Source organism: Lipotes vexillifer, unplaced genomic scaffold, assembly GCF_000442215.2.
Source record: "Lipotes vexillifer unplaced genomic scaffold, Lipotes_vexillifer_v1.1 scaffold1122, whole genome shotgun sequence".
Classification (NCBI taxonomy): domain Eukaryota; kingdom Metazoa; phylum Chordata; class Mammalia; order Artiodactyla; family Lipotidae; genus Lipotes; species Lipotes vexillifer.
This window is the reverse complement of record NW_006798649.1, coordinates 2935130-2947764: the sequence shown is the minus strand read 5'-3', so window position 1 is coordinate 2947764 and position 12635 is coordinate 2935130. Positions and strand designations below refer to the sequence as shown.

The window sequence follows — 12635 nt, the reverse complement described above, 5'->3', positions numbered from 1 at the left end:
GAAGAACAAAAGAGGAAAATTGCTCCAGGAGAAAACTGGCTTATGAAAGTTTTGAAAGGATGCATAGTTTCCATATAACTTATTCAGAGGCAGATTTTTACAGTGGAGGTGAGTTTGCACATTTCAAGTGAACTTTTCACAGTTGCCCCCAGGACCATTTGATGCTTGATTGTGGTGATAAACCCCCTCTACGCAGGGTAGGCTTTGCTGCTCTGGATCCAGGATAAAAAAAACGAGTACATATTTCTCGGAAGAGAGGTAAATTCAGAGATATTTTTATTCCTCTTTCACCTGGGGATTAAATTCATCCTTCAAAACAGCTCAAACACTACCTCCTCTTTGAAGCTTTTTACAACTCCAGTATGTCACATTTGCCCTCTCTGTGCCTATACAACTCCGTTTTATCTATTCAAGTATTTACTGAGCACATATTTGCGAGGCACAGTCCTTTGTTCTAGGGATACAGGGTTGAAAAGGGTCACATAATCTAGCATTATCACGTTGCTATGAAATTCAGTGGTTATGTGTCCTTTACACCCCACCCTCTCTCTCGATTACGTGAGTAATTTACCATTTTGAAGGCAGGAATGGAGTCGCCTTGGTATTTGTATACCTAGGTCCTGAACTGGAATCTGGATGACACATGTTGGTCTTCTTCATTCCTCCTCCTTATACTGCCACCACCTCCTGAATGTAGCAATTGCCCTCAGCCCAGATGCTGACCTCATATTGCGCTTTCTGATGTGGCAAATGGACGTTTTCAAGTTACAGTCTTATGCAAGTGGAAAGGCCAGTCTTCCGGCCCCCTTAATCTCAATGAGTCAATGTTTGCTGCAGCCATGAGTCTAGCCACGAGTATTTGTTTGTCTTTGACTGGTCATTTGAGCCACAGACTATTCTTGGCATTCGTTTGCATTCCGAACTATGATTCTGTTTCTCCCGGTGTAGTTTGGAAGCCCCAATTTAATAATTTCCGACCTAATTGCAAGGATACATTCCACTGTATTCGATTCAAGAACTCCTTCCGCCGCTCTCTTCCCTTAAGCTTATAAGCTTCCGACGCGGAGGGTACCTCACTCGCTCTACAGGTAGCAAGACCAGTCGTACGTTAGGAATACGGGTAAATCTTCATCCTTTGCCTCCTGAAGGGGGTGATGGTGAGAATCAGTTATCACTTTAAGAGTGTGCTAAAACAGCAGCCGCAGAGTATCGCGAGAACTGTAACAACCAGAGACATCTCGCGATGTTTGGACTGGCAAAGGGTGGCTATTTTGGAGTCCACCCGCCGGCTTCTTACCCCGGCGGCGTCTGACAACCTGCTGCCGGGACCAAAGCTGGCCCCACGGGTGTCTGGCCTGTGGGCGGCCGGACCGACACGATGTGGCGGCTCCGCTGCAAGGCCAAGGATGGCACCCATGTTTTGCAGGGGTTGTCCAGCCGGACCCGGATGCGGGAACTCCAGGGCCAAATTGCCGCCATCACCGGGATCGCCCCCGGCTGTCAGCGAATCCTCGTAGGATACCCGCCCGAGTGCCTGGACCTCAGCAACGGGGATACCATTCTGGGGGATTTGCCCATTCAGTCAGGTAAGGGAATCGAGGCTAGGCCAAGGCTAGTCCTGAGAGGTCGGAGAGAGGCATAAGGGAGAACAAACGGTCAGGGCGAGGTGGTGTGGGTCAGCTGGGGGCTTGGAGGAACAGGATAGGAAAGATGAAAGAACAGAGAACTCTGACGGAGACCAGGGCAAGTGTCTAGCAGGGAGGGCCCAGCCTCTGTGAGAAGCCCAAAGCCTTGGACTAACCTTTCCTCAATCTGCTTTCTGGTCTCTCTTGAAAACGTCTCATTCATTTTGTTTCCCTCTGCGTCCGCAAAAGTATTTTAAAAATGGGACCTATTTTCTTTGTCCTGATGGCTCTTTTCCCCTCTATCACTGAAATAAGACATCCGGTCTGAAGGATGTAGGATACTTTTTTGCTTTCCTGGTTCATTTTTGCTATCACCTTCATATATACTTACTTTGACAGTTGTATTCATTTTAGAGTTTGCTCTGACACACCCAGTAAAGGCCCTTTCAAGTTCTAGACAACAGCAGTTATTTCTGTGCAGTATTAAAACTTGAACAGCAATAATGGTAATTAAAAGCTTTCCCTTGTTGTATCAAGGATCCTGTAAACACTGAACAGGGTAGGTATGTAAGTTTCATAAGGAGAGGCCCCCCTAGTGGCCGAGTCTGCGACAAACACCTTTTGGAAGTGTTTTTAAACTGCAGAGAGCAAGCTTAAGAAAATTTTGTTCTTGAAATGTATCTTTTTAAGCAAGTATGAAGGTGTATAATTCAGGCCCCTTTACTAAATGAGGTGCAGCCTAGAGTGTTTTGCTCTTTGTTCCACTTGCGTCTTTATGAAGATACAGTGAACAGAAAGTGTTACTGGTCACATGTTTGCAAAGGTGTATTCTCCCTAGTAACCCCAGCTTATACTTTAACTCCTTCTGTTTGTAATTTACAGACTTGGTTAGTGAACACCCAATTTCATCTATACTTTCTCTTCAGTTCTGGATTTGTTTTCTTTTTGACAGGCGACATGCTGATTGTTGAAGAAGACCAAACCAGGCCCAAAATGTCACCTGCACTTACAAAACATGGTGCTCCTAGTTACATCAGGGAAACTTTGCCTGTGCTTACCAGAGCGGTGGTCCCAGCAGACAACTCTTGCCTCTTTACCAGTGTGTACTATGTTGTTGAAGGAGGAGTCTTGAATCCCGCTTGTGCCCCTGAGATGAGACACCTCATAGCACAAATTGTAGCAAGCAATCCAGACTTCTATAACAAGGCAATACTGGGAAAAACAAATCAAGAGTACTGTGACTGGATCAAAAGGGATGATACTTGGGGTGGAGCTATTGAGATATCCATTTTGTCTAAGTTTTATCAATGCGAAATATGTGTGGTGGATACACAGACAGTACGAATTGATCGTTTTGGGGAAGATGCAGGATATACCAAAAGGGTCCTGCTTATTTATGATGGCATCCACTATGATCCGCTTCAGCGTGTCTTCCCCAACCCAGACACCCCTCCTCTGACCATTTTCTCCTCTAATGATGATATTGTTCTTGTGCAAGCACTGGAATTAGCAGATGAAGCTAGAAGCAAGAGACAGTTTACAGATGTAAACCGCTTCACCCTGAGATGCATGGTATGTCAGAAGGGATTAACTGGACACGCAGAAGCAAGGGACCATGCCAAGGAGACAGGCCATACCAACTTCGGAGAAGTGTGATCCATGCATAATGAGGATTGACGCCTACTACCTCACAGATCCAGAAGGTTCTGGGTTTTCCAATAAGCTATTCGTAACCCTAAAGAACAAAAGGACCCAATGCTTGAACCATCCTTTTAACCTAAAGCCACTAAGACACTGAATTCCTTGTTAAGATTAAAATTAGTGTGCAAGTTTACAGATGTGTGTCTACAGTGGTGATACATGGCCTCTCTCTGCTGGGGTGACAGAATATAGGTGGTCCTTGCTACCTACTGACACTAACCTGAAGATTGAGTTTTAGTATTATAAACTAGCAGCCAGCAGCATTAACTTGTAGAAGAAAACAACTTCATATCATGGGTAATGCAAAAGGCCTCAGGTGAGGCCACCGGACATAAACCACAGTGTCTCCGGTAATTGAGTCCTTTTAAAGACTGAATTAATAGTTTCTAAATTATGAATTGATTCCTCAAGTGAAGATACTCAGAATTGTCAAAACTGATTTATATTGCAACTTGGTAGACTTTATAAATGTGTACTTCCCCAGTTAAAAGTACATAAGAAGCAATTTTTACAGGGTTGAGTCTACTCCTTGAGAATGTTACCTAACAACAAGAACTGGTAGTGCCCAGTTAAGGATTTCTAGTAGAGTAGAAAAGTGGAATGTATGAGGGAGGAGGTGCGTGAGCAGATTACTGAAGCTTTAAAAGACCGTTGGCCTCATGTTTTGTTTTGTGTTTTTTTGTGATACGGGGGCCTCTCACTGCTGTGGCCTCTCCCGTTGCGGAGCACAGGCTCTGGACGCGCAGGCACAGCGGCCATGGCTCCCGGGCCCAACCGCTCCGCGGCATGTGGGATCTTCCCGGACCGGGGCACGAACCCATGTCCCCTGCGTCGGCAGGCAGGCAGACTCTCAACCACTGCGCCACCAGGGAAGCCCGGCCTCATGTTTTAATGCAACTCATTTATTCATCTTTGTCGCATTGGATAAAACTTTAAAATTAAGCAGGATGTTTTTTTTAATTGTAGTTCCTTGAAATTTGAATGCTCTATTTTTGCCTTTACTACCTAAGACTTGCCTGGAGGGATTTGATTTCCTCAGCTTTTTATTAAGAGCAGTTCCTCCGACTCCTAAAAAAACGTTTCATCTAAAATTATAATGTGCTTTGGTTTGGTTTTTGTGAGATCTTTGGCTACCTAAACAGAATTTGTTTTCATGCTAGCCTTATCCCACCACTAATGCTCTTTTAAATGATTTCATGTGTCTGAAAATTAGCACTTTTATCCACCATCTTTTACCTTGACTTTTGCATAGTTTTAAAGTAATCGGGATAATAATATTGAATGAATTTGTTTCACTTACAAAATATGACAGTTTTTAAATCTTTGCCTTATTCAGCCTTCTCAGAATTCTGCTTCTTACTGATATTAGATGGGTAGCCATTTGCTTGGTGGGCTAATCCACAAGGCACACCCTCTAAAACTTAGCTTCACTATGAGATCTTCCAGATAAAAGTTTTCTACCTCTTTTCTTAATTCTTCTGACGATCAGGGATGCTAAATTATAATTTGTTATGCATTATCTTACATAATGTGAAGAGGCCTAATGTTGTAAAGTTTTATTATCTTGGTCTCATTTTTGATTAAGTATCTCACTTAGAAAACCAATGGTATGGGAATTCCCTGGCGGTCCAGTGGTTAGGACTCCGTGCTTTCATTGCCAAGGGTGCGAGTTCAATCCTTGATTGGGGAACTAAGGTCCCACAAGCCGCGTGGCGTGGCCAAAAAAAAAAACCCAATGGTATACTTTAAAGCACATGTATATTTTAGCATATCTTCTTGGCAAATGTTTCAAAATTGAGATTTACTTTTAGCACTTTCACTTGGTAGAGATAGCCATATAAAATTAAGGAATATGTAAACAATTTAGGAGAAATGTACCTTTAAGGAACAATTCACAAAATATGCTTGAAATCATTAGATGACATTTCTTGAGTACCTTTTGTGTGAATAGGTCTTTTAGGCATTATAAGTTATTGTGGTCACTATAACTCAAAAGTGTTTAATTTTCTATTTAACTAAGCCTTAAAAATAGCACTTGTGAGTTTGTGAAACTTAATGTTTGGCGATCATAATGTGTACAAGTGAATATGATTGAATATCTCTTTGTACCTGTCTGTCATCATGTCTAAAAGGATTTTGTATCTTATTTCCCCCAGAAAATATTAAATTTAAAGCTGTAGTTTAAGAGTATACCACTGGGTAGTACCCATCAAATTGAGCTTTATGCATCATTATTCATAAACCTTGCCTTCCTTTCTTAAGTATTTCAGGGGCCAAACTTGATACTTGCTTACTGGAATTTTAGAGAAGTCTATTCATGCAACAGATATTTATTGAGTAATTTATAATGTCAGGTATATATTGATGTTTCCCAGCATAAATTTCTGTTGCTTTAAAATTGAGTGTCCTTTATCTATCAATACATTTGATTTTTTTAAAATTTTTTATTGAAGTATAGTTAATTTACAATGTTGTGTTAGTTTCAGGTGTACAGCAAAGTGAGATATATATATATATATATATATATATATATAATTTTTCAATCAATACATTTGATTTTAATTTAACAAATTTCCAACTTAACAAATGGAAAGAAATAGAACCTGATATTTTATAAAATTAAACCTGTTATTTTAAGTGGTTTTGTTTGCATATTTAAGCTTATGCTTTTATAACAAGTAAAATATTTATTCAGGGGCTCTTAGTTTATTCTGTTTTACCTGTTAATTAGGTTGTGCATTCTTCAGTTGGACACTGATAGATCGCTCTCAATAATGACTTTTTAAATTAATCAGCTGCTGAAATTCAGCACTAGGACTTTTAAGTAATGTTCTGATCATGGGAAATTCAAGATGAAGCACTATTTGCAGATCATTTATTGAGGATTTAAAAACCTAAACTTGTGCTAACTCTGAACTCAAGCTTGTAAGCCTCACATAACTTAGGTGTTTTTAATTGCACTTCTTATACTCTTGAAATTAGTTTATTAATGTCTGTAAATTCTAATCTTGAGAATTTTGAAATCTTGCAACAAGATTAAAAGAAACTTTTTCTTAAATTTGCTCTTGAGTAGAGTGAAACCCCTCTTCCTATTCATTCAGTTTTTGACTGCCGTACAAGATTTTTTTTTTAATTAAAACGAGGATAGTTTACATTGGTAGCAGAATGAATGAAGATTGTGCTTTCCCATCCCCCACTCCTCCTTTCCCTTATTCTTCTTTTTCTTACTCTTCTCTGGATTTAAAGATTAGAAGTAGGGCAATGAATGTACTTCTAGATAGATAGAGTGATTTCAGAAGTTAATATCTCTGGGAATTTTGTGATGTGATAGCCATGTGAAGACATCAGTATGGTACATCTTCTGTTAGTGGTTCATGGTTGATTTCTTAATTGTTTCCCATGAATGGATAATGGGCACAGTCAAGTGATACCCTTGAAAGGTTTGGGGGCTGGTCAGCTTGAGGCTGTTGGCAAAAACTAATATAGTCATACCACTTGATTATTCCATGAAGTTCAAGTCCCAGCAAAATCATAATCAGGAATGAATTAACATATTATTTATCTATACATGCCTGTAAATGCACCTAACTTGCATGTCTAGCTTATTCTTTCTATCTTGTGTAGGCATTAAAACGTGAATGTTGCAAGTTGCCCTAACTGAACATAGTTTTCTATGTCTTTTTTGAAAAAATTGAATAGGGAGTATAGAAGATTAGCAGCAGAGTGATTTTTTTTTTCTTTATGTGTCAGGTGGCCTTCCTAAACTTTCATATATTAAGATTTTTATGTTCTTTCATGTATTGAGAACACACATTTGTTATTATTTGCAGCACTTTAAAAATATGAAATAAAAGTTTACATGTTAGCCCTCTCCGGGAACCTTGTCAAAGGCATTAAAATATAATTCTGGAACTGCCAACTATCAGTCCTTCTTAATCAAGTTACCATCAGTGAATAGTGTATCCAATGGTACAACATTCTGGTGTTTTGGTAACAGTAGAACTCCATTTCAGTAACTATTATCAGCATGCTCTGTGCCCTAGCATTCAAAGTGTTACTTATTTCTATAATGTGATTGTTCTTTATTCATTGTACAATGCAGTATTCAAATTTGTCCTTGTAGCACAAAGATGACTACTACAACTTTGAAAAGATTAGATTCTTAAAACCCTTCATTTGTTTCTAAGCAAAACGATTTTGAGCTGATTTTTGAGTCAAAGGCCTTAAAAGCATCATGTGTAAGCAACATCATTAAGTCTAAAGTGAAACACTTGATTTGAATAAGCTAGTTTATTAACTAAAGATGTTTTCTTACTAAGAGTTATGGTATTTCAGCACATTTCATCCAACTTAAAAGATTATAAAACTTCCCTAATTGTGGAAAAGGATTTGTTTTTTTCTTTCCTTCTCCAGAAATTAGCTGGCATTTTGTTTACAGTGCTTTGAGTATTTGACTTTGAAGAAATTATTACATTGATATTGAATTGTGGGGTGCTGCTTTAGGTCTTGATTGATAGAATTTAGAGGAGATAGGTAACCCTGCTGTGCTGTTTCAGAGTAAAGGGAGAAAGAGGCAAGAAGATAAAGTGCCACATAAACAGAAGAGATCCTCAAATGAATGCATTCCTAGTCTTGAATTATGCTTTTCAGAAAATTTTTCAAGCAATGCCTTTGCATCACCTTAACCCTCCTCCCCCATTTCTTGGCATAGAATGTAGCAAGGCCGTAATGGCCTTGTCAGTACAGTATAAAACCATGACTACAAGGATTTTGCTATAATGCTTTTTTTTTTTTTCTTGCGGTACGTGGGTCTCTCACTGTTGTGGCCTCTCCCATTACGGAGCACAGGCTCCGGACACGCAGGCACAGCGGCCATGGCTCACGGACCCAGCCGCTCCGCGGCATGTGGGATCTTCCCGGACCGGGGCACAAACCCGTGTCCCCTGCATCGGCAGGCGGACTCTCAACCACTGCGTCACCAGGGAAGCCCTATAATGCTTTTCTATACTTGTTTTTAAAAATACAAGAGTTTAGGGATAGTGAAGATATGATTTAGTTATATTGTAGGCAAACAGGTTAACCTAAGAAAGGTTTACAATTCCTACTAAGATTACATGAGCATGACTCTATACTGGTATAGGATATGTAGTTAGTTGTAGCCTGTAAGTTACTTAAAATGACCAGGGCACCTAATTCTTGTCAGTTTTCCAGTTCACCTTGGTGCCATTCATCACATAAGCTGTTTATAGGAAATATAATTTCCTTAGCAGAGTAACTTTTTTTCCTTTAAAAAAGTATTAAGTTTAAAATACAGGATAAGTACATATAGTTTGTCAAAAGGAATAGAGAATGACAATAGTCCTATATTTCCTGTATTAATGCAGTAGATGTTGAAATTCCTGAAGCAAGAAGAAACCCATAAAACTGTCAAATTTAGAGCTTTAAAATATGACTTGAAAAGTATAGGGAAGGACAAACAACAAAGTTCTGTTTCACTTGGCATAAGAAAATATTTTTTCTTAATGAAGATGGACAGTGCTTTCTTGTTTTAAAAATATTTTGTCTATTTGCCAGCATTTTTTCAAAGTTAATGCACTGCTGCTACTTGGGAGATGTCTACTTTCATTTTGTACAACTCTTATGTGATTTTGCCATTGTTATTAAGATGCATTGATTTTATGAGGTGTATAATGTTAAATACATAAATATTGTATGAATTGACTTGTTTTGAAGGAATAAATGAAGTGAAAATATTGTTGTCTGAGCATATTTTGGGGAGGGCAGAGGGCCAGTGAACAGCTGCTACAGTCAAGTTACATATTTATCATCACTTCTTTGACTTATGTACCAATATCTGCCAAATCTCACTCTATAGGTGGAGTCTTAACCACTTGGATAAGAGAAAGTAAAATGGTTTTTTCTTTTTGACACCAGAGGGCATTTGAAATTTCCCGTCTTTGACTCCAAACTTTCTGGTATGCAGTCAGCTCCTGAAAGTTGTAATTCGTCTGTTGCTGACAAAGTGTCAAAGTGGAAAGGTTGAATGTTCCCTTTCATTTATAATAGACTGAGGTCTGTGTGAACTTAGATCTATCTGTTTGGAAACTGCAACATCTCTCTGGGAGAATTTATTTCATCTTTGATAATATCAACATTTAAACATTTATTTGAAACAGCACTGGAGTTAGAATTGGCCAGAGTTTCAGCTCTAACTAAACTGAACTACTTACCCTTTCCTTCTCAATGAAAGCATAAAATTATGGAAGTGGAACCATAATGCAATCTGATCAATTTGTGCATCAGGACAAAATGTGTCTTTGGGGGTCAACATAAATCCAACCTTAGAATAAGTCAAGCCAAACATCATATTAAAAGGTTTGTAAGGAGTCTCCTGGGATATGTGGTGGTAGTTTGTTGAACAATTAACTACCCATAAGGCAATGCTTCTCAAAGTGTGTGCATCACATTGCCTGGGAACTTTTTAGAAATGTAAATTCTCAGAAGTCAGAAATAAATGAGACCAACAATCTGTTTATCAAGCCCTCCAAATAATTTTGATGATAATAAAAATTTGAGAACCACAACTATGACCACGGTTATATAAATGGATCAGTGTCAACTTCCAGAGGCCTCTGATGGCTTATGTCAGTCCTGTATCCTTGGCCTCATGCAGTCCATCTTCATCCACTATTTAAAGACAGTTATTAAAGTTACGGATAACAATAGATGACAATTCAAAAATCTCAACAGGCTGAAAAATCCTAAGATTGAATACTCATAAATGTGAAGTCCAGCCCTTAAGTTCTAACACAACACATTATGTGAGTCCAGGATGAGTAAAACCTGGCTTTATAGTTGAATTGAGGAAGAAATAGCAATAGTACTTAACTATTATTCTGATCCCAACAGGGTGATATGACTTTGGTTGCAGAAATAGTTGCATTTTAATAGTTAAAACATCTAGAAAAAAGGAAGCAATAGTATTAATGTATCCTGCTTTAGTCACATTGCATTGGTTTGGATGAGGGTTTTACTTGTAAAACATGATGAAAAACTAAGGTTTGACAGCTGTAATGGGATATCTGAAGGAACTGTAGACCTTTTGTCTTTACTTTAGTAACTGCCTTCCTCATAACTGCTTCTCTGCCATTCTATCTTTCTAAAATTCCTTCTGTATAACAAGAAGAGTTTTCTGATCTTACTATGGCATTCCTCTGCATTCAATTGAAGGGCTTCATTAATTAATCTTGTTAATAATTAGAGTAGGTGTCACAGTGACTTGGCCAGGTCTAAAACCCTAATTATGGCCCTCTTGAATAATTGCAGTAGGCTGAAAGCTGTTAATTTGGAATTGAAGCTTACTCAGGAGTCAAGTTCAAAATCAATGCTGAGGTTAAATACAAAATATAGACAAAATTATTCCTGATAGCCTCTTAACTGGCTCACAAAGTAGAGTATATAGACATAACCGTAACTTAGTAAGTCCAACAGAACTAGTCCCCATCCCAGTGCTGGGAGAGTTTATGCTCACTCCTGGGGTACAGCTCTTTGAGGTCCCAACCTGCAGTGAGTGTGGTTCACTAGGTCCCAACCATTAGTGGATCCTGGACTCCAATCTCTGATCCCTTGCTTCTGTGGAGCTATCAGAAGCATCCCTCAGCATCTCAGCCACCCATTCTGGAATAGAGGAATGTCTCCAGAATGAAAGTGGTCCAAATGTTGGTTGCATCACACCTGACTTCTATCCTCATCCTGATACAGGCCTTGGCAATCCTTCAAATTCTTCACTGTATTTTTGGTTTTCCACTGCTTCAGCAAGAAGGGTTTGTCTGAATGCCTAGCCCCACATTACTGGAAATGGAGGTCCACAGCAACACCTTTTTTATGATATTCAAAACAAACTACCATAAAATGTGTTTTAAAAAAAGGTATAATGTTGGAAATGGAAATATCACATATGAAGCAAATGATTTAATAATTTTAGGGCTTCCCTGGTGGCGTGGTGGTTAGGAATCCGCCTGCCAATGCAGGGGACACGGGTTCAAGTCCTGGTCTGGGAAGATCCCACATGCCGCAGAGCAGCTGAGCCCATGTACCACAGCTACTGAGCTTGCGCTCTAGATCCCGCAAGCCACAACTACTGAGCCTGGGCACCACAACTACTGAAGCCCACACGCCTAGAGCCTGTGTTCTGCAATAAGAGAAGCCCGCACACTACAACGAGGAGTGGCCCCCGCTCGCCACAACTAGAGAAAGCCCGCGTGCAGCAACAAAGACCTAACGCAACCAAAAATAAATTAAAATAAAATAAATTTATTTTAAATAGTAATTTTACCATCAACAATGGAGGGGGGGATAGTGAGAATTTGTCAGTATTTATTTTAAAGGAAGAAGTACTTTATCAAGTAACAATGAATATGTCTAACACAGTTCACTTCAGTCCTGTTGGATATTTATGTTGAATTAAATAGAAGAAGAAAATGTGTCCTTTATCATAGAGTAAGAATCATTTTTAGAGTTTATTACATGGGATATTTCACAAAATTATCCATCCTAATTGTGGACATAACTTTACAACTATAGAATTCCAAACTTTCTTCTACTATGACTTAAATACTTTGTATTAGGATTGATAAATCTTTCTCTTGTGAATTTTATTAGACTGAATTACTTCTCCCAGAGCTTGAATATTATGGAATAAACTAATCAAATCAAGTTTTTTAAACCTACAAAACTAAGGAACAGACTTTGAATTATGTTCACCTTCTGCCAAAGTGACTCTTCCCATTAGACCTTTCCTTTAACATCCAGACGTATTTTTTTTACTCTTACTCTATAACAGTGAAGACTGAGAAAATGATCTTGAATTTGGCTAGAAACAGCTAAAGTCAATATATCTCAGATAAATTGTTAAGGAATTTTCTTTAATTTTACTTCTTGTATCAACTACCTCAGGATTACAGGGATAGGCATTCACTCAATAAGCATTTTTGAATGTTCATGTTGTTCTAGGAACGGCGCTAGGTGCTGGGTATACATAGGGGAGGGGAGGGGAAACACAGTGCTGTAAAGAAATAGAAATACAGGTGCTATGATGAGAATAATGGGGTGGGAGAATCTAAAGTGATTAATCTGGGAAAGCCTTTTTGAGAAAGTGACATTTGGGCTAAAACCTGCAGCATGAATAGGAGTTAGCTGATGAGTAAGAAGAGCATTCTAAGTAGGGGCTATAACACTTGCAAACGCTATGTTGCAGGAGGAAATGAAATATTTTCCAGGCCAGTCTGGCCAGAGTGTGGTAAGCAGGGA

The 12635-nt window shown here is 38.9% G+C and overlaps 1 protein-coding gene across 1 annotated transcript; it reads left to right on the top strand.

Moving 5' to 3' along the window:
• Window positions 1-1243: 1243 nt before the first annotated feature.
• Window positions 1244-3281, top strand: YOD1 (YOD1 deubiquitinase). Its single transcript, XM_007470717.1, is given in 2 exon segments — window positions 1244-1586; window positions 2578-3281. Coding segments are annotated over 2 exon segments (1047 nt in total).
• The last annotated feature ends 9354 nt before the right edge of the window (window positions 3282-12635 follow it).